At 39.0% G+C, this 23,220-nt stretch overlaps 2 protein-coding genes across 2 annotated transcripts in view; one reads left to right on the forward strand and one right to left on the reverse strand.

The window, feature by feature from the left end:
• Positions 1 to 23,220, reverse strand: part of LOC124153766 (N-acetyltransferase 9-like protein) — a 112,361-nt gene that overhangs the window by 40,823 nt on the left and 48,318 nt on the right. The gene's annotated exons all lie outside the window — the stretch shown is intronic.
• LOC124153764 (fatty acyl-CoA reductase wat-like) overlaps positions 11,088 to 23,220 on the forward strand; it is a 44,878-nt gene continuing 32,745 nt past the window's right edge. The window contains exon 1 of the mRNA XM_046527115.1: positions 11,088 to 12,194. Within this exon, the coding sequence (XP_046383071.1) occupies positions 11,940 to 12,194 (255 nt within the window). The 5' untranslated portion in view covers positions 11,088 to 11,939. The remainder of the gene's footprint in view (positions 12,195 to 23,220) is intronic.

The raw sequence follows: 23,220 nt of genomic DNA on the forward strand, positions 1-23,220 counted from the left end.
GGCCATTACTGTTAGTCAACAATTCCTCAAGGAATATTTGTTGAGGACACACAAGGTAGTGAGTGAATCATGTGTTGACCACTCAACTCGAGCAAGGGATAGCTCAAATTAAATTATATAAATATTAATTTAATATTTAAATATTTTTTAATGTTAAAATTTTTTAACATTGTTACGAAGCTCAGTCGTTAAAGTGGTAAAAACAAAACAAATCCTCTAGTTTCAACCGACGTGACAGACTTTACAGTGTCACTAATTCCTGAAACAATATCCCTAAGATCAAGATTAATTTTTTCGTGAATATTTACTACTTTTAATGATTATTCTGTTATCCGGTGATGAGACGAATCCAAACAAAACAAATATCATTAAAATCATTACAGCCGTTCTCGCGTTAAAAATGCTGTAAATAATACGATTTACGACGTTCTTATGTATTATATAGGTATAAGATAATAACACTGATCTTTATTATTACAAATTTTTATTTTTTTAATCGACACATTACTTTAGGCAAATCCGGCTTCACGGCATTACTATGCCGTCGATATTAAAAAGCTTAAATCACAATATTCATGCAAAGAAAAACAATATCATGGAGAAAAGAATATTTATTAAAATTCTAACCACTTCAGAAACTACTCAACCACATTTGCCACAATGCCTTGAAGCGGACCTCAAAATTAAGATCTATCCGTGAGTACTGATGCAAGTATTAAAAGAGTGAAAAGGATAAACAGCAACAAGGGAATGAATTGCGATCCAAAGATTGGGTGCCAAACAAGAAATATAATATAGGATAAAACAATTATTATATTGTTGCGCAACTAACTTCTCGCTGTTTTATTAATGAAATCACAACATTATTGTAAAAAATGTTACAAATGAATCGTTTGAAGCATTTTCTATCGTTAGATACAACTTTTTCCCATCTTTCTGGCAGAGCTTGAATACCGTCACGGGAAAAGAAGTTCATCTCATGAGGCTATCCACTAATCAAGCCATTTTTTGAGGTGTTCATGTGAGTGAAACTGCTGATCAGACTGTCCATGTGCCATCAAACCGAAAAAGTGAAAATTGGACGACACAATATCGGATGAATATAGCGGGTGGGTGAGGACTTCTCATTTCAGTGTTTCCAGGTAGGTTTCGACAACATTTTTCGGGCGTTGTCTTGCTGTAGAATCACTTTGTCGAGCCTTTGCTCGTATTTTGGCCGTTTTTCGCACGGTGCTCAGCTCAATCGCATCAATTGGAGTCCATACCGTTCCCCAGTAATGGTTTTGTTTGGTTTCGACAGTTCATAGTAGGTAAATAATACCTACCTGGTCCCACTAAACACACAGCTTAACCTTTGCAGCGTGAATATCGGCCGAGCTGACGACATAGAGATATGACTACGCAGTTCCGAAGACTTTCTTCCCTTTGAGTTTCTGTAATAAATTCATTTTCATCACTTGTCATGATGCGATGAAGAAAGCCTTTCTTTTTTTGATGATGGAACTGTTTTTCATTGGTGACAAAAACGTCGTTCAACGTCCCTTGCCTTCAAATCATAAGAAACCCAAGTTCCTTACTTTTGAATCAATCCTATTGCATGCAACCGCTTGTAAATGACTAGGCAAGTAACTCCTAATGCTGAAGCAAGCTCTTCGTGAGTTTGGCATGGATCTTCCAATGGAGGTCTTCCTTCACGCGGACGGTCGTCAACGTCTTTGAAGCGATGTAACCTATCACGGCACCTTGTATGATGTTAGGCACGATGTGGTGGAAGTTCGTAATATTGTTGAAATGACACATTGCAATATTTCCACTTATAGATTTATTTTACACTACGCGTTTCGTCGTTACAGCGACATTTTCAAGTGTGAAAAAAGTCTTAAAGATTTTCCTTATATATCATAGTGCTTGAGGGGAGGGTGGGAGTAAGATGGAGAATGGGGTTTGGGTGACGAGAAGCGAGCATATTGAAGGCTGTGGGGGGGGGGGGGGGGTTGGAGGGTCGTTTTCAGTTCGAGACCCTAAAACGACCCTCCAACCCCCCCCCCCCCCCCACAGCCTTCAATATGCTCGCTTCTCGTCACCCAAACCCCATTCTCCATCTTACTCCCACCCTCCCCTCAAGCACTATGATATATAAGGAAAATCTTTAAGACTTTTTTCACACTTGAAAATGTCGCTGTAACGACGAAACGCGTAGTGTAAAATAAATCTATAAGTGGAAATATTGCAATGTGTCATTTCAACACTATCACGGCACGTTTTTTAACTTATAGCAGCATCTCCGAAAACGTTTTGGAGCCATCGATGTGCATCGACCGCCGTTTTATTCGAATTAAAGAAGAAAGTCAACTCTTCCCGCATATGACGGTTACTTGGGGAAGGTTAAACGGGATTTCCACCGGGTGAGGTTCTCCAACTCCATCTCGGCCGACGTTTCGATGGGCGAGTTGTCCATCGTCTTCAGGGCATGTGGAGTCTTGAAAATCGTCCTCCTTATATATGGATGACAGCGGTATCAACCATCCATATATAAGGAGGACAATTCTCAAGACTCGACATGCCCTGAAGACGATGGACAACTCGTCCATCGAAACGTCGGCCGAGATGGAGTTGGAGAACCTGACCCGGTGGAAATCCCGAGTAACCTTCCACAATTCTATACGCCGGGAAAGCCTACGATTATTCGACGGTTACTTGGCATTAACTCGGACATTTTCACTCAGTCAACAATAAGGATTTGACGCCGACACAACTTCACTATTGCCGTGAAACGGTTTGTTTACCAAAATATGTCTAAGCTTGGTTCATGACGTTTCCGATAAGTCGAAATAGACCTGCAATAACTGCTAGAGCCATCTAATAATAAACAGCGGGAACTTAGTTGCGCACCTAGTTTACTTTATAGTGGACTGCGATAGTAGATATCAATTTATTAAACATAATAGCATTATTGCGGGCAATAATATGATGATACAATTATCGATTTATATAAATTGTCACAAAATGTTACGAAATTTGTACATTTAGCGCCAATCGTAATTTTGGTGTGTGTGTGCTAGATGTCACCGTCTTGTTCGTGTTTTAAAGTAATCTAAAGTTTTACAATCAGTTAGTATGATGACAACACCAAGCATAAAAAAGTTTACGGTACGAATACCTTCCACTTTATCAAGACTCGTAAAGCAGATATACTTAGTTTGAAAGGAGATTTCGTCTTAAAGACTCTATTTTATCTATCACCTGATTTTATATGTTGCATCTTCAATCACGGGCGTACCGACCCATACAGCACAGGGAGAAATTTACTCGTTATACTGAGTCAAAATTTGGTGTTAGGAATAAGTCGATCATTCGCCCATTTTTACACGTGTACTTGCTGTGTAAATTTGGTCCAATTCCCTTGACCCTTATATACAAAAAATGAAGCTAAATGTGGTAATGCATGTGAGGTGGTCAGCAGTAATCTGAGCACGATGAAAGTTTCATTCATTCAAATTTAGTCGTCCACCTTAATGCCAGCAAAATTTTCCCAACGGAATCTGGTTAAAATCATTTTACGAATCATCGTGCAGCATATATTATACAGGTGTATATTTTATTAGGACCATGCTCCTGTCGAGATATGAACGAGTTAATCATCAATTGCAACTAAAATGATGCTGTCTATCAATTTAAAATTCTCAGTGATTTCGAATTATTTCCGTCATAGCCTCGCACCACGCGAATTAAACGCTGGGACAACTATCACGCAACGATATAACTTGGGCGACTCGAACCAACTCGAAATGGAAACATCAATGATATCAGCAATTCGGTCATTCTCTTTATCCTGGTGTGATTGCGCTCAGTGAAACGACTTGCGGTTTTAACAAGGTTTTGCGGTTTTTGAAACTATTCAGCAGTACTTTTAAGATCCATCCATCATTTCATATTTTCTATCATCCTGTACATTATGTCATTCACATTATTTTTCACATCATCAACACTAGTGTTTTGTACTGTACGTATTTCCTGATGAATTATTTTATACCGAGGAACCTTTTCCTGAGACAATAAATGAAATTTTTGAACGAATATGTTGCCTATGTCTTATTACCTGTTTAGTACAAGTAAAGTGCCACCGTTTCCGTGTTCACTGCCATTTTCCGGTCATCAACTAAACTATTTCAAGAATCCCTAACCCTGATGAAGAAAGGAATAACTACAACGGTCCCATTATTGTGTTCCTTGTGCATACAAGTGTATTATACGGTTTTTAGCGGAAGTAAGACCATTTACGCACCAAATTTATTATGCTTTTACTCGAGTAATAACGGTTTTTACACGAGATAAAACACGTGTAATAAACGGCTTATATGCCAGTTTGCGACCGTTTGTGCTGTATGGGCAGGATCAAAACTAGGGTGGTGGGGGCAAGCCATGGTCGTTCAAGTCTTAAAATTTTTGCATGGAAAAGGTGAATTAAACCAAAATTTTAAGAAATTATGACTGCGCATAATTTATAAAATTATTTGCGTGACAAAAAATATTTTAGTTACATTTCTTAATCTAATACCTTTGTTCATGGGTTAAAAGAAAATTTGTTGAAAACTTTCGTTTCAATCCAGTTCTGATTTTCGTAAAAGACTTTGGCGATTTTTTCTTCTAGGGGGGGGCAGCCGCCCCCTTCTATTCCCCGCTCGGTACGCCCAAGTCTTCAATGGTGATTATAATTGGGGAATTTTTCATTTAGACGAATGCAATTTTAATCATCACTTTCACATCTCCTAGGGAAACACCTGAGTCATCCTATTTCAGCCAAAGGTAGCTTGGGAGTAGTATGCATAACTTAAGCGATTCATTCGGACGGAAAAGGTAGGCGTAATGACAATGGCCTTGCGTGCAACAGCAACCATGACGTTAGCAGGGCAATGGCGTAATTTCTCACCTTCCATAAAGAAAATACTTATTATACATCATTACTCGGAAGAGAAGGAGTAATTGCAGCTGATTAAGAGATTCTTCAGCGAAAGCGAGGCAGATAATTACTAAAAGGTCGATATGGGATGATTTTGAGACCAAGTGATCAAATAACTGACAAAATAAAGCAAGTATGCCAATTTACTGCGTTTTTACGGGAGAACTGCTTAATGGAAATGCAACGATGAGATTCACTTTCGATTAAATCCAAGTCCTAAAATTGATTAAGTATATGCATGAGTAGCTTTAAAAACATCTTCAGTTATTTATCTAGCTACCTCTTCTTCCTTTCGCCGCAAATCACTTTTTAATGTAATTCGAGGTAATTCATTAGGTAAGGGCTTTCAACACACTCTTGGTGCCTGTATTGCTACAGTCAACATCTTATTTATTACGAGATTTGAAAAATATCAGAAGGCTACCATCTGGACCGTCCCTAAACTCAGATGATTCAGTAAGTTCAGTAGTAATTCACTTTAAAAGAAAAACTTGGGAAAATTGACAATAAACTTTGTTAAAACCAGTAATTCACTTCAGAAGATGAACTTGGTTACGCCAAAACTGAAAAATGGAAACTATTAATATCCGAAATTTGAGTCGATAATTTATAATTATTTGAGTTGATAATTTAAAAATAATAATCCGATATAATTTTAAGTCTCATATCAACAGCTAAAAAGTAAATGAGACACGTATAGACATACGAAACTTAGCAGTCTGAAATATCGAGCTCCCTCTAACTCACATCTGACCCCAAAAAAACCTTCTTCAGGAAGATATTTTGAGTACAGATGTGTGTTACGAACATTCCGCACCGAAAAACTTCTTTCTGAGGGCACCCATAATATCAAGTGACGCCAATGACCTATTTTCATCTGAGAACCACCACCTCAAATTCAGTTATTTGGTTACGTGATGTTGCGGAATGGCGGTTACCTCCTATATTATTATTCGCGACGAACTTAACGCACAAAAAAAGAAGGCCGGCAGTCACACGACCACCTGTAGCAGGTCCCGTCTGACTTTCTTCTCCGTACGACAGCCCACGCGTGGCAGGTAGACCAGCCAGCAAGCCGGCCACGTCCAATTCAATTGATATACATATTTTTATGTAACATCTCGAGAGACACACGCTGGATTTTCCGGTTTCCGAGAGGCAAGAGTAGTGGGTTGTTCGGTAATGCGTTCCGTTTTCCCTTCGCTCCACCCAGGTTCGTTGAAGAGTGCGAGTCTTGACGAGGTAACTCTCTCCGGCCTTCCGAACTCCCTCCCATGCACTTTCCTCCCGCGGGAGCCGTTACAATCCATTACAGATCGCCCGCCGGAGGCTACTCGAGAGAAGATGAAAGTGTCCCTCGCTCAGTTTCGCTTTCGTTCTCGCTCATTCCCTCGTTAAGAACGTTGGCCTCCAAAAAGCATTAGTGCGAGGATGCCTCCGGGTTCTACGTGCCTTTCCGGACGCGCCCAGCCCGAAGGTCGGCGGTGTTTTCTTTTCGGCGAGTCGCTTTTGTTTCGGGAGCCGCAGGTGGGAGGTCCGCAGATTCATCCGTCTGGAACGGATGAGACGACGCTGTAAGGTGGCTCCAAAACCGAAGGTTGTTCAAGAGCGAGATATTCACGAATGTCGTGGTCTTGATTTTGAATAATTTTATGAAAATATGTCATTCCTAGAACTCGATTTATTATTTACCCAAACATTTTGACGAATCAGTTACAACAAAGATGCATAAATGATTAATAAGGTATTCATTGCTCTTGAACATATGTCCTCTAGGAAAAAAAACAATTTACAGCACACATTTGCGAGTAGATTAGTACTGGAAACAAGAATTTCTCTACACAAAAGGCCTATAAGTGAACATTTATGTGCAGGGCTCATCATAACAGGGTGGGTGTATATTATCATGTACGACGGGACGTTCAGCATGAAGGTCGGCTCTACATTCTTTTCAACTATGGTTTCTACAACTTACGATCCGTTTACAAAAGGAGGGATGACGTATTGACGCTCGAGCAAGATATACTCCTGCAGTAGTCGACTAAAATTTTCTACCAGAAAGATTTAAAATCCCGTCTTATTTGGCGATTTATATTCGCCCATCCTTTACTTATTGTTAGACGCCATCGGCAAGTTTGTTATTCGATCCTCAGACGGGATGGGTGAGTATAATACGCTAAATTGTGGAAAAAATAACACCAAAAAAACGTGATTAAAGAGTAATAAAACGTTCAATGGTACCAGGCACAACTATGAGGAAGTTGACATTCACAAATGAAAAGACGACTCCGTTGACTTCCACTGAAATTAAATTGTCAATGAAGTCATCTTTTCACTTGTGAAGAGTAATAATATCAAATACTTCAAATAGACACATCAATCCCTTAAGATAAAAAGTCTAAATTTGGAGACATCTCTGATCACGTGTATTAGAACCTAGAAATATTTGTCTCTCTTCATGGAATTCTACATTGCGCAACATCCAAAAATTCCTTCGAGGCGCAAAAATAACAAGGAAGTAAATACGAATTTACCTTCCGAGATATGAGACTTAAAATATAGATGAAAAGTAGATTCCGGGGTCTCGCAGAAGGTAGTTTTGTAAATCAGTCGTACGAATAGTAATCAAGGGAGAGTTAAAAAGTTGCCGGGCAAAAATATGAATACTGATAATTTCATTTGTTTTCCAATTAATTTCAATTTCTTCATTAAATATTAATAATAAATTCGAGTCATCCTCCATAGTTCTAAAAACGGAAAAACTATAATGACAAAAGCCTTTTCACGGCACAAGTCAGAGTTCATCCGCACGAAAATTACGTACATACCAAACATTATTTTATACATAATGCAAAATTTGCCGATAGAGCATGAGTCTTTGTCTTCCTTTTGCAAAACAGACATGGTCATCAAAATACATTGAAGAGGCAATTGCGACATTGGGAAAGAAGACGCTTACAGTAAAATACCAAAAATAAGTGGTCGCATGGCAGGTATTTCATTTGCCAATCTCATTTTCCTCCTCTTTTTTCGGAGAAAAGAAGGTAATTCCGGTCATTTCCATATAGCACCATCTACTTACGAGGAAATAACAGTAAAAAAAAACGGCTTGATGACAAACAGGAAAAAAGCATACAAAGACTCAAAGTAATATATTTCTTATAATTCTCATAAGTTCAAGCATTACGAGGGAGCTTCATATTGGTTTTTTCGGGTCAAAATGGATCATAATGAAAACAAGCATTAGGTTTCCTCTCAAGGAAAGAAAGGAGAGAAAAAATAAAGTAAACCATAAAAAACACGTTGGGGCCACCCAAAATCTGACGCGGCGACATAGCCCAAAAGTTTTAATTCAACATAAAAAACAGTTGTTTTTTTTTTAAACAGCGTACAATGCACTAAAGAGTAAAAAAAATAATCCTTTCATCACTCGAAGAATAAATTGTAGGCGCTGATTAGGATTACTATAAATGAGTGTAGGATTGGCACCCACGATTTATTCTCGCAAGTAATGGAAAGCATATTTGTTTACTTTTTTGTGCGTACAATGCTGTTTTGACAAAAAACGTGTTTTTTATTTCATTTCCTTATTTTTATTTAGAATATAAATATGTATTTTAAATTAATTTTGACATGCGTTTTAACATAATTTTCATGATTTTATTTCATAAAAGAGATGCCTATGGGGCTATCTAAAACTTTCTTACATAAAAGTGCGAAATGGAAAATCCTACAACGATGGAATAACGCGTAAAGTCAACTAGTAAAAAATTATCAAAAATATAAGGAAAGCAATCAACTTTTCCAGGATTCGGACTTGAAATCTTCAGATTCCTTGGCAGACATGTTAACCGTTGCACCAGGTGACTGCTGCTATAATGGCGAAGAATGACATTTATACCTACCTGAAGCTAAGTGTTTAACACAAATTTTCATTGTCAAAATTGCGGCTCACACTGTCTCTAAAGACCGAGTAAAAGCCTAAGAACACATTGTAATATGATTATGATATATGCTAAAAATTCCAAGCCAATTCAACAATGGGAAGTACGTTAAAAATAAGTTGCTACTGTCGCCGCAAAAAAAGGTAGAACGCAGTTGTGCGAAATTCTACATAAGCTCCATAGGGTCGCGCCATATATGGTTTTATTTACTCATTGTTTGTTTGGCCACAACAATGAATTGTTAAACATTGTTTAAACGTAAACTTTTAGCTTTTCCGGTCGAAGGAGTGAAGAAGAACACGCGAAAAACTATGAAAACGGCGAAACGGTCGTCTTCTTCATCTCCTCACAAGCAAAATATTTGATTGATACATTTCATTGTATTTTTTAAAGAGAGAACGACATCTTCGCATTACGAAGAGCTTTTTAACATTAAATTTTACCCATTACTTTATTTTTTTATGGCTGAAATGTAGATTTCAATTTCCGAAGATTAGAATTATACTTGAATATTGAAGTTACGCATGCTATTTGTAAAAAAAATAGTAGTAGATTCCATATATGACACAAATAACAGACGATAAAATGTCAAAAAAAAGCGTGTTATAATAAAAGCAAGAGAAAAAGAATAATAAAAATAAGACACTATATTATGGTAACTAAACTATTTCATAACGCTGCCAATGCATCAGGAAGTAGTCTTTGGTGCTCCTCGGAGCGTAAAAACGGACCACGACGAAGAGAAAAGCTGCGCATTGAGCGGAGTTGGAGACAGAAAAATAGCAAGTTGCATGTACTAGACTTGCGAGGGTATGGGGAAGGTATATACGACGCGGCTGGGGAGGTAGAGAAAACCGGGTGGGCTATGCTGGCAATGCGTTTCCGCCTGCTTCGCTCTCGGGGGGAGCCTTAGAAAGTGAACGTGGATTGTAATACTCGGTAACCGCTCGGCGACCCTGCCCATTTTCGATGAGGCGAGGAAGCGCGTGTGCCGTGGAGATCACCTGCCGCTAAGCGCGAGGGAAAATTCATGAAGGAGAGCTTTTGCTATCGAATCCAGGTCGGTCGCGACGCACAGGGGAAAGTCTTTCAGTTTCGCCGACTTGCTTCAGGTTGTCAGCGGAGGAGGAGAAAAGTCGCGAGAAGGTGGAGAAGGGGAAAGAAAAACGAGAGACGATACAGCCCTTGGATGATCTTCAGTAGTACCTCCTCAATCGCTCACAAGAATGCATGAAGAGTAGTGATAGTCGACGCTTCACGAAAATCACGGGCGAAGAGAAGTGTGCGGGGAGTCCTGCGAGTGGGTCCAAAATCCTGTCGTCCCTAGATCGGATCTTATGCTTGGAATCCAGGTACATCGGGAAACGAGGAAGTGAGTGACCACTACCTTCCTGTTGAGCGAACGGTGTTCGTCTACTTTAGAGTGTGAATAAGTTTGCTCGTCTTTCGACCGGGTCCTTGTGCCCGGTTCCGTCCGGAATTGAAGAGGAGCGTGACCAACTGACGACCGCCTTCCTACGGAGCGAACGCACTGCTGTGCGGCTGCCTAGCAGGGAGTGCTGTAATGATTTCTCGTCCCTCGATTCAACCGGATCACTAATTCGATAAAGCCCGTGTTCGGGCCAGTCCGGATTGAAGAGGTGCCCCCCCGCAGCGATAGAACGGGCTGAGAAGGTGCAGGTCGCCCTGATTTCTTGTGTTTGGCCCCATTTTCGGGCTCACCTTTCGTGGCGAGAGAATTACACACCAGCTGCGACACTTCGGCCACATTCACCTAATTCCGGATCAATTGGATTACTCTCTCTCGCACGTGCCCGGGCGGAGTGCGACCGGCTTTAACACGACGACTTGCAGTGGGGGATGGCTGAGATGATGCTTCCAAAAACGGTCGCGAACCCACCACGACGCCGGTCACCTCCGAGTGACGTGACACGAGCCTTCCTGACCCTCTAGCGAGTCTCTCTCTCTCGTATCCCTTTTCCGGGGCGCGAAGGATTTGTCGCTCGCACGGAACGGAGAGGGGTCGACCTCCCCAGAGGGCGGAAGAAGAAAAAAAAACGCACGGGTTCCGCAGCGCGAGACCAGGAGAGTACCAGAAGCACATACGCTCCGGGACGGGAAAGACCAAGAGGAGCCTAGGCGGATGTGCGAGACGGGGTGCGGACGTTCTGAAGGGTCGGGAGCTGCACTGAGAGGTGCCGGATAACTTTCGCGTTTGTCGAGGGGAAGAAAAAGGCCCGGAGACCTCACGAGAGCAACCCCCTTCAACTCCCCATCCCTTCCACACAAGGTTGCCAACCGACGAGGAGGAAGTCCCAGTGGATGACACCCGCATAAGACATCAATACGATTCTTCCAACCAATTGGAGGTTGGACGTTGCGGGAGAAGCTGAGTGACCCAGAGGCATCTCCCAGACTACGTCACTCATCCACCCACGCTACTGTAACCAGTACAGTCACCGGGAACATATCAGAGGACACTGCGTAGGTATTTGAACCAAGTAGGCTCCGAGAAAATATTGTCACGTGAGAGCTCTGGACGCAGCTAGACCGCACGCGTGACCGGCATCTCCCCACCCCGGCTCAAATCCACGAAGACCACCGCGTCATCTGGGAAAATCTGGAGTGAACGCGTGTCAACAATACCTATCCGATTCCCCCCCAACAGTGCGTCACTTTGGGTGCCAACGCATGCAGCCGTAATTCTCCCACCTCCCACCTCTCTCCAGCCTTCCACCATCTCCCCAACTCCACCTTCCCCTTTTCCGAGCCTTCACACTACCTTCCCCCGCCTCCTCCGCTCGCGATACCGCCTGGATTATCATCGTCATTCGGGTGAACAGTGGAAAGAGGCGCAAACCTTCCTCCTCCTCTCCTCCCTACACCCCACTCCCCCGCCGAGAGAAGAAAAAAAAGTGCCGAGGGTCTACGTTCGGACGACTCTGAATAGCGAGTGTTTAAAATCCGCCGAGCGCGGACGCAGTCGAGCACGTTTTGCGCGGACAGTCGGAAGGTTAAACCTTTGTTCACTTGCGATGGCTCCTCCGACGGGCAGTTCCGAGGATTCCGGCCCGGTGATGCCTCTCGAGGCCGAGGACATCTCCAGCCCCATCTGCGACTTCTTCGAGGGTCGCTCCGTGCTCATGACGGGAGTGACCGGCTTCCTCGGCAAGGCCCTGCTCATGAAGCTGCTCAAGTGTTGTCCGGGGATTGAGAAGATATACGTGATCGTGAGGTCAAAGAAGGGCAAGGACCCGAAGGAGAGGATAAAGGCTCTGCTGGAGGATAAGGTGAGTGGGGAAGAGAACATTCACTAATCAGTGTAAATCAGGACTTACGTTTCTTCGTATTCAACTCCACCTCATCACATCATATTCATTTGTGTTTGCCTATGTTTTCGGCATAAATTAACACCGTAGGCTATACGTTTTGGGGAAATTAAACTATGGTATCTAAAAATCCCATTAATACTCACAGTGAAGGATCAACATTAACTTTTATTTATTTTTACTGGCACTAGAGCTTACTCCTATCGACGAGAAATTCGAAAATTCCATTTTTTAATTCACTACCAAAATATCGAATTAAACAATTCTTGGTAAAATGAATCAGTGCAATATTTTCACTTAATTTATTGAGTACGACGCGTTTCGTTGATAAAACAACATTTCAATTGCATAGCATTGTTTTCAATAGCATTGTTGCCGGAAACGAAACGCGTCGAGCTGAAATAAACTCATTGTCAGTGTAAATAACTTGTTTCATTTTACTAATACTAAAAACTTCCACCACATCGTGCAATATACACAATATAAAGTAATTCTTCATAGCTATGCCAAGATTGATAAAATAAATCCTACATTTGACGAATACTAACACAATAAATAACCTAACTCTTACGTCAATCAATAACTACACAAATAAAACTGACCTGATCAAAAATTTTCAAGAATTGAATGAAATGAAATCAATCAATTGTTAAGTAATAATACTCATATTTTGGAGCTGTAGTTCATTATCCCCACCACCATTTCCTGCGGCTTAGAGTTCGATTAATGGCAACCACAATAATTAAAGGGGATTCCGATACGCTTCGAACGGTACCAATACTTTGAATAAGTTTTTCATCCTTGAAAAAGGATGATGTATCCAAATACCCAAGCCAAGCGGAGTTTTCTTTTATAGGTGTCTTTCATGCTCCCAGCCAATTGGCGAATTGGTGTTGCAGTGGTGCAGAATACCTTGTTTTGGTTACCAGTTGACTTATTATGTGAAAATTGTTTTAATGTAAAAAGGCCTAGTTGTAGTTGATCTAATCGATTCTGTGACTTTTAGTGTTTTAGTGAGTCATAATGATCTCTAGATTGCGTTAAAAACTCACTACAATACACAAAATATTAATAAATGTTGACCGCCCGGTGGAGTGTGCCCCTCCCAACATTTGACTCAGGAGCCGCCACTGTGTTAGAGGCGTCTATTTCCTTTGATGTTAGAGGTGTCATAACAATATTCCACCTTCGAGATATTTTTACTCCGTAAAGTCACTCTGTTCCTTAACAAGATCCCATTCCTCATGGTCGAATACACTTCATTCTTGCCAATAATTCACCAACAACCTATGATAATATCAAAATTCAAAATTTATTTCATAATGAATTTAATGATAAGATACTTCTAAAAAAATAAAACTAATTAGCTACCACTAAAACAGCTAAAACGAAAAAATGGGGCTAAGTCTGAATTTATTCATTCACGAGTTCTTGCGAAGGGATGTTTCAAAACCAAATTATACGGAAACAAAGACGCATCGAAGGATAAAATTTTTATTCGTATTACAGCTTTATGTAGATGTTCTCAAAGCAGTGAAAGATTCATGAACATAAAAAGCTATAAAGAAGTGAGGCCGTGACGTCCAGCCGATGTCAATACCAGGGATTTCCCACGTTCATTCCGCGGTCTGCTCATGAATATCACTCTAATTGCCGCATATATTAAAATGCAATTTAATCATGAGTCTATACGTATTTCTCACGGTCAAGACCTACATCCCGATGTAATGAGAATTGCTCAGTGGAAATTTCTTTGACGAATTATTGCGAGGTAGTGAAAAACACGTGGGTGTTACCTGTAAAAATCAATATCACAACAAACTTTTATACAATTATTACAAACATAATATTTTTTAAATGTGTCTTCATAGGTATACACGCTTTTATAAGATTCCCAAAGAGCGAATTAACAAAACCAAAACGATATAAACCATATAAAATATCAGGTACACTAAATGTTTACGTTGTTTTTCCTGGTAACGCAACATAGACTCTGCAGCCTTAACAAAAGTAGTCTAAATTTCAATACACCTTTAACTCATACGTCTTACCACGTTTGAGGACATCCAAAAGAATATTAATTCACCGTCCCTTCCATTCAAGGTAAATGGAAAATTCCAAGGCTATTTATTATGCATCGTCGACTGCAGATCTGGTATCGAGTATTGCAGTTTTTGCTCTCGTTTTTTTTACTACCAAATTAATTTCATTTCTGTGTTCGTCCAATAAGATCCCTTAATTTTTCATGAATCTTTTCACCTATGAAGCATGCTTGCGAAACTCTGAGGTACTTCCTCACAGATAGTTGAAGTAAATTCTACATTACATTTGAAGTTAAGCACTGACATGATCAGTGACAGAGTTTAGGGTAATGCTATTGAGTCATTTTATGGCGTAATTACCATAACAGAATAATTAATTTCAAACATGAAAAACTATTTTTCAAATGCATACCATTAAGCTTTATTACGAATAATTTGTTTACGGCCAAATAGTACGTTTTAACTATGGTAAATGCAACAGAGTAATTCCAATGCAATATTTCATGTTATTTATATTAATTACTTAATTTATCAATATATGTACCTACTTCATTAGGTTTTTTAAACCTCATTTGCATTTATTTTGGGCTAAAATAATGCCTGAAGTTCATATTGCTAGCAAATATTACGGGCTCAAGGGATGCAAGGTCTTCCTAACAACTTTCCATCGGTTTCGTTGAATAGGATGTAAATCACTATCAGGTGTGTGTTATTGGGTAAAATTTGGGGAAGCAGAGTATTTTCATTGAATTCAAAAGAAGTATATCCCCGATGATAAAACATGACGGCCAGCATATAATTAAAAATAATTAGCAATATCATACTTGCTAAAATTAACTAAGAGGGCTTTTAAATAATAATTGATAAAAAATTTCTCGAAAAAAATCACAAAACGTGCGAGTCGCTTTATTATCAGACAGGAAAAATGGGAGCAGGCATGTTGAAATGCATAAAAGTGGGTTGAATATTTATAAGGCCCGCAACACGTGTTTCCGGTCGTAATTGACTCCCGCCAATTACCCGTAGGCATAAAGCTCCCAACAGGGAAGGAGATTAGCTCAGGGCTATTTCTGTAATGATTTATTTCACCACACCCCCTTTTAAGTCCCTTCATTCGCCAGCCTGCATGGATACCCATCTCAAAGACCATGAGTAAAAGCAAAGGGTTATTTCTGGCATGTAGTAGTAGTCTTTTGTTAGTAGTTTTTTGTTAGTAGTACTTCTTAGATATGGATACTTGATACACATTTAAACACTTAAAATATTTACGCATACATACTAATCATTCAAATTAAAAGCACATTATTTTGCTTCTATTTGCACTATTCTTGCTTAAGTATCTTGTATTTTTACTTATTCTCTCATTTTTACCCATTAGTCATTGTACTCATTTTAACTTATTTGCCAAAAAATGCCTATTTAGCAAGTCCAAAAACTCTAAATGACTCATTACCCATCAGTATATTACCTAAGGTATTTAAGTAATTCCTGCTTATTGGTATATTGGCAGAAGGAACTCTACTAAGATAATACTAAAAAAAACTCTGTCATCAGTCATTAAGAATAGCAATGCAGGAATATTTCTCGGGTTTCCCACCGGGTGTCGAGTTTCCCGGTGGGAAACCCGAAAAATATTCCTGCAGAGCATACGCCGGGAAAAACTCAGATTCTACAAGAATAGCAATATTTACAAACGCGAACTTTTTAATTATTTTTCCGCGAGCTATATATACTAATTAAGCGCTTACTTTCATTCTGTAAAAATATAATGATCAAAGACGGCATGCCAATAAATTTCAAGCAGTCGCCTGCCAAACCGAAGGTCCTGGGTTCGAGTTCTCCCTCGTGGGTTGCCCCTATCCAGAGCATGGATGTTTATGATAAACCATCGTAGGTGTTGAAATCCCTTCACACAACAGTAAATGTGAGTTTTTCGGGAAGGCAAATGAAAAATAACAATAAAATAAAATTTTCAACTACACGTACTTTTATTAGGGCCAGCAAAGTACACAGCAGGCATTGGCCACCTAGCTTTCACAGCATGCCGCAAGTGGACCTTTCCGATGCTTTTATGCCAAGTATTTTCTTCATTAAAATTCATTAGAAGCTCAATTTTAGTTCGCACAAAGGTATCAAGATTGCACAAAGGAATCATGAGAATCACAATTCAATTAATCTAAGCCACACGGCGCTCAATTATGTATCCACAAGTGGATATAACACGATGCACTTTCTTTCACGTGCATTATGGATTAATATTCATGTACATGTTGAACATGTACAGCATATTGTAGGCTTATGACTGAAACATAGACTGGTTCAATTCATAATTCATCGCTAATTTTACTGCATAAACGAATTCAAGATAAATACTGAAAAGAATTTTCGCAGCTTTCACAGATGTATTCAAAATGAAATCTAAAAACCAACTTTTCCTACGAATCCGAAACCTTTAACTGCGGGAATTTGCTGATATGAATTTTGCTGATATTCAGAACCTCGAGAAATTTTTCTGATCGTGAACAATTTTGGGTTACAATAAGACTATGTCTGGCATAAAAATAAAGTTTACTCCATACTTAATTTGACCCAATCAACGAAATATTTAAATGCACCAAAGACCACAAAACGAAATATTTTATATGCAATTTAGACTAATGGATGAAAATCCATGTTACAATACTTTACCGCATATCCTGAATTAGAAACAACTTATACTGGAGTGCTGGTGGTATTAATATTATTATATTTAATTTTATTCAATTATAATTGTATCTATGTTGTAAAACTGTATTGTCCTGAATGCACTATTAAAACATCAATAAAAAAATGTATAGCTACTCATAATAAAAGCTGAAATATTCTTCAAAAGCAAACCATATTCGAAAAAAATAAAATATTATCTGGTGAGTGCGTGAATTAGTTGCAAAATGTTAGCCCGGAGCATTTCCAACAAGTCTTGGATCCACAACAGGTTCTCTAGATATTGGGTTTTAAATTCTATCAACTTAGAAATATAACGTTTTGCCACCGGCAACGAGCAGTTAAGCAATCAAATGCCATTGATAACAACAGCCAGTATATTATTGTCCGCACCAAATACGTTGACCTTTTGCCAAGAGATTGAAACGCTTCCGATGCCGTGAACACCCGATGACAGATATTAAGAGGCAAAAGTTTTCCGCCAATGTTTTCAATAAATGAGATCCTTCGTAGATATCTATTCATAATGTCACTGAATAGCAATGCCAAATTATTTCCTTATTTATTAAGCACATCATTTAAATGTGAGGCTTTAAATGCCAGACAACGACACCGGAATTTCTGTTTATTATACCGTACCGTACGTTTCCAGGTCACTTTAACGAAAAATTATCCATTTTTCAATCTTATTTTCGCATCCGACGAAAAATATACTCACGATGGTGTGGAAAAAATGTGATATCCCATAACTACTCCGGCTTAACACGGAAAATAGCACGGCGCTTATTTCTGAGTTAGATGACTAAATAAGTATATGGGACTGCCTAAAACGAATAAAGGAGCGAAGTGCTTTTCATATAATGATTTTTTCCTCCATAAACAAATTATAGCATGATTTTAGGGCTGAAAGCTTTGCTACGTGATCAAATACATTCCGCAGCTCTCAACTGTTTTCTGTCGTGTATACCAATGTTTATGGAATGAACTTTTCATCAATTTAAAGCAGAATTTTCCAGACAAATAACATAAGCTCTTGAAGAAGCCTGTTACGAAAATATTTTGAATGTCGTTCCATAAACATGAAAGTACACGATAGAAAATCTGAGAATCTAAATCTTCAACTTCACCAGGTCATAGGACGTCTTCAATGTCTCTTTCGCGGAGGGTACCAAAAAATAATAGTGAGAAATATTACGAGGCGCACTTAAAACATTGATAGGTATAATTCCGCAACAACAAAGTCGATTTTATATCATAATTAATATAATCCATAGAATTATTTCTGAATATTATTAAGAATTTTCCATACTCAAAAGCTATGGGAAACCTGTATCAACAACACCAACCACTAAGGTTTTATTCATTCTGAGGTTACATGTCAATCAAGATCCGCAGTGACCAATGACCATACATTCCACATAAGGCTTATTGAAAAAATTAGGTTTTAAGCACTCTGATAAAAGCAAGGACAAAATTATTCATTAACATATCGTAAACCAACAGGTTTCAGGAATCAGGTTACACAGAGTTCACTTAAGAGAGCCTTACTCCTTCAAACAGATACAGAAACTGTCTTATCGAAAGAAGTCGTCACTTATTTTTCATATAACACTGTCAAATAAAGGTTACAAACTGGTTTTCCTACTTAATAGACATAAGATATGTGCTTCAAAACCAGCATATTATCATAAGCCATAGCTATGCTTTTTTTACAAAATAATGATACTTCAAAAATGTATCACAGCGATTTCATTTTTGGGGCACATTGAACTTTGAAATCCTTAAACCTAATGACCGCGGCTTATCATCCAATTTTTACCAGTAACGATAATGATCCTTTTTCACAATAGTTTTCGAAGGTGTATTCTTATCGTACTCCCTCCACGAAAAAAATTTTATCACTGTTCTGACTGATTTTTCGCTGCTGCAATAAGTATATAAATATCCTTCGAATTCTTAAATGGGACGAAATTGTTTGAGGAAAGTAACATTTTTTGGGCGTGCTCTTGGGTGAGGTACTGACAGAAATTATCACCAGGTTTCAAAATTTTATTTTCTTACATCACTTTAGGTATCAACACATTCCACGCAATAAGTATTGACACTATTAAATAACACTGTATACTGTAACAAAAAAAAACCTTCTTAAGATCAGTTGATTGTGGTCGTATTCGCGATTCCAGCCCGGAAGACGCCAACTACCGGCGAAAAATGTTTGCAGCGCGATGGTGATAGAGTGAACTGTTTACGTGTAACTCATATGCCGAATGTAGGCTGCGTTGTGCCTCATAGTAATCCCTCACGCCTGTTGGCTTCTTGCCTGACAATCATCCCTCTTTCATAGATCTTTCGCTAATTGTCTCGCATTTCTGTGATACCTCCAAAACTGTATATTTTATGTAACTCTTAACTGTAACGTAACTGAATTGTCTTTTCTCACAGCTCAGCCTCTCACGTATTCGAACTTTGCTTGCAGTATTTAGCCAGCGTTCAAGAGGAAAATGAACGGCAAGGTGACTGTCTTTCGGCGTCATGGACGCGTTTTTTGGTGGAAATTCTTCCTGTCATGTCCTGTGTAGAAGACGATTTTACCAGCCGTACTCGGGTGAATGGTGGTGAAAATCATGAATTCTAAAAAGGAAATAAAAAAGGACAGGAACTCAAAACCTGATAGCTTGTTCTGAGTAGTTAATGTTTCAGCAAAAGTAGGACTACTCAAAAATGTGCATTTTTACACTGAAGAATAAGAGCACCTGAAAGTCATGAAGTAAGTGTAATTTAGTCATCACGTTAACGATTCCTCAACGAAATACCTTCGGAATCGATAATAAATATTAATTATTTATTCTACTATTGACCAACCACAAAAGTATAAATTAGGGGGGGGGGTCAAAAACTTCAAGCTAGGGACAATTTCAAATGAGATTAACATTTCACTGAAAATATTGGTCAGAAAGATATATGTAAACAAATATTTACGATAATTCACAAGAGTTACCATCAAATTTAACATATGAAAACGCTAGATCACGAGCAAGTTCATTCTTAATTATAGTATAAAATGCTGGCATAAAAATGAATGTGGTTTTCACCATGAAATTTTCCGATAATGATACTAATCACAAAGATGGTTTTTACCAATTGGCGTATCAATTACAACTGAAACAGAGAAAATAACAAATGAGCGAAAGTTATTCATATTAAAAAAATGCACAAAAACAGTCAATTTTCATTTCACGGAGTCCTAGACGTCTTTGTGCGAAATTGAACCAAGTTCCACACGACAGTCATTCCGTGAAAGTTCACCCAGGCATTTTCGACCAGCCTTCCTTGAACACAACTGGAAGCGTTCCTTCGCTAATGAATACACGCTTGAGGTAAAGTGTATAACATAACAGGTCACACGTGAAAGTCATGACACGCCGAAACCAATCGGAGAAAGAGAAATTTCCCGTTCGCATTACAATGACTCCCTATGACGGGTGAAAGGTCAGATGAATGAAAAAAAAAGTACAAAAAAAGAAACATAAAGTCATAACAAACGCATTTTCTTGTCCGCTTGTCTCCCTCAAGAGATTACAAAAGTCCTCTCAATCAAAGATTGTGAAACCATACCGAGAACCTTCCACTTCACCTAATAATATCGCCGTCACTTCGAAAAATGAAAACCAATGAATAAGTTTAAACTTTCTCTTCCGAGCTACCGCGCTAATCACTCTCTTCCTCTTCCATTCCCTTGACGTTTCTGTCCTTAGTAAGGCCGCCTCATTTCTGAAGCGACCAAGACTGTACCGACCGTCTAAGCCTTCGCAAATGTTTCCTCACATTCGACGCACCGAGACACATTACGCCGTAAACCCACCGGAAGGTCATACCCCAAATGGAAGGGTTGAAACTTAAGTCAACATTCCTGTTCGGGAAGCGATACCTCGTCGGGTCGGAAATCAGGTTGTCAAGTGTGTTTACCTCCGTGGCTGCCCCTCTGAAGTGAACCCAACGGCTAAAGCATAGGAAATTCCTTATTTCCGATTGGGATATGAACAGATTTATTTTTTTAGTCGCACCGTGCTTTACGTTTTCAGACCAGGGATACACTGAGAGGTCAAACTCGAGAAAGGGGAAGCGGAAAACGAGTTCGGAGTTGCGTTTGCGGTTGGTAGTTCCCTTATGACAGCATGTAAACAAATCGCATATCCATCCAAACAACATACCCATTTAAAAACATAAAGCCGTAAGCAGTTGCGATTGGAACAAAACACCGTGGAAGTGAGTAAATAGGTCAATCGGCTTCTGTCATGATCACCTAATGCATAAGCTATTCGCAGACCGCCGAAATTAGATGATACACTTGTCTTGGAATCTACTCTCAATTCATCTTTTTATACAAATCACTGTATCAGTAATAAATTAGCGGACGCATTTCGGTACCTTTTATTTCACTTCTATTTACCCCTTTCTCCTTGAACATTAGCCATGTCGCAACATTAATACTTGTGTTCACCAACGGAGTAGCTATTGATAGTGATTTTTGCGATAGCATGTAAGGGAAATATTTAACCAAAGCAGGGCGAAATTTTTCGCTAAAATCCTTATTGTGTAGACGGTCTCTGAGGCAAAAGTCATATTCCGGAAATAATTGGGTTATGGATACTTTGTAGCCTGAACGGAAACAATTCCTTGTGCTGAGATAGACGCGTCCTAGTTTTAGGAAGAGTCGCTCTTAAGTGTTGCTCCTTAATTTCCTCATAAGCATCTGTCTTTGGCTGAGTTGAAGAGTTCGCTCACACTTTACATTTGTGCCCATTCTCGCCACAACTTATGCCAAGCAGGCGTCAAAACATTGAGAGGCTTTTCAAAAACCCCGTTGTGTTCTCGACGGCCGCAAAAATCCACCTTGCGCTCATTCATCGCCTATCGGTCAACGCCTAATGGCTGTCATCAGACGTTGCTTCCTGATTCATACTCTCATAATTGCTTGGGTAAACAACGAGCGGAAAAAGGGCAAAAATCTTCCACAATGTAAACAAATCTGATATTCAAATGAATCTTCAAGGATTCCTTTGGAGGACCATCAAGATAGACGAGTTACTTTAAAACCCAAAGGCTTATTTTTTTCTTCGTTCTCCAGAATTTATTCATTTTGCATCCATTATATTTGGGCAAAGAAACTTCTTTTGAGAGACTAAAATCACAAAACACTTCGAATATCTTTTGAGTGAGACTCAAGAAAGATCTTCAAATGGATCCCACAGACTTGGGACAGGAGTCTATTCATTGGCTACGTGCCTTTATAAATACTGTGGGCTTCGCTCCCGCAATTGAACTTGAACAAAAACAGCCGTTAGTAAATGAAAACAGTTATGAATTGAATTTTAAAAAGAATTCATATGGTGCAGATTTAAACGCTTATCTGCGAAAAATTGTAACCGAAAAGTAACTAAGCAGCCTCTGCAGCGGTAAACGATTAGACATTGTAGGTTTCGCTATGGGCATACCACAGTGTGCCGAGGGATTTTTCCACAGCCCATACAATGAACGCTAGAGTAAACTGGGGCATTCTTAATCAGAATACTATTTAAGTAGATTTAGTAAAATTTCCTCTAATAACCATTCAAATTAATGAAATGTGTACTTCTAAAATTACCCATTAAATCAAGATTAGAATCGAATAAATTTTTCGAGGGAGGTACAGATATGGTGTGTATTGGGACCCGGATTCAGGAGTATCTTAAGAGGTGTTAAAATACATTAAAATATTGTTTATAGCCTATAATCTACAGGAATGTATAAATCAAATACGGCAGAAGTTTGAGGGATGAAGTGAATAAACACATGGTAAATTTAGCTTCTACATATAGTCAAGCAAAACGGGTCTTAATTGGAGATTGCTGAAGAACACAACTCATGGATCCTATGCATCATACAATATGATTTTAAAATGCTACCGAAAGATTTCTTAGCTAAATGTGTTCACTCTCCCCTCTAAAATCCTTCTTATAGATAAACCCAATCTCCTGTTCAGCATTCAAAGTAAATATACTTTCTCGAATTTTGACGATTTAATTTAATCCAATTTGTGCTAAATAAAATTTTAGACAGCGGCTCTCCACTGATAGATTCATCTCTAGGACTTTAAAAATATTAAGTTCTTAAGTGGCCACCGGTTCACTATCCTCAGATTTTTCATTTGGAAGTCTTCATGTAACAAAAAAGCCGTAACGGTTTTCGGCAGCAAGACAGCT

This window comes from Ischnura elegans, chromosome 2 (assembly GCF_921293095.1).
Source record: "Ischnura elegans chromosome 2, ioIscEleg1.1, whole genome shotgun sequence".
Classification (NCBI taxonomy): Eukaryota; Metazoa; Arthropoda; class Insecta; order Odonata; family Coenagrionidae; genus Ischnura; species Ischnura elegans.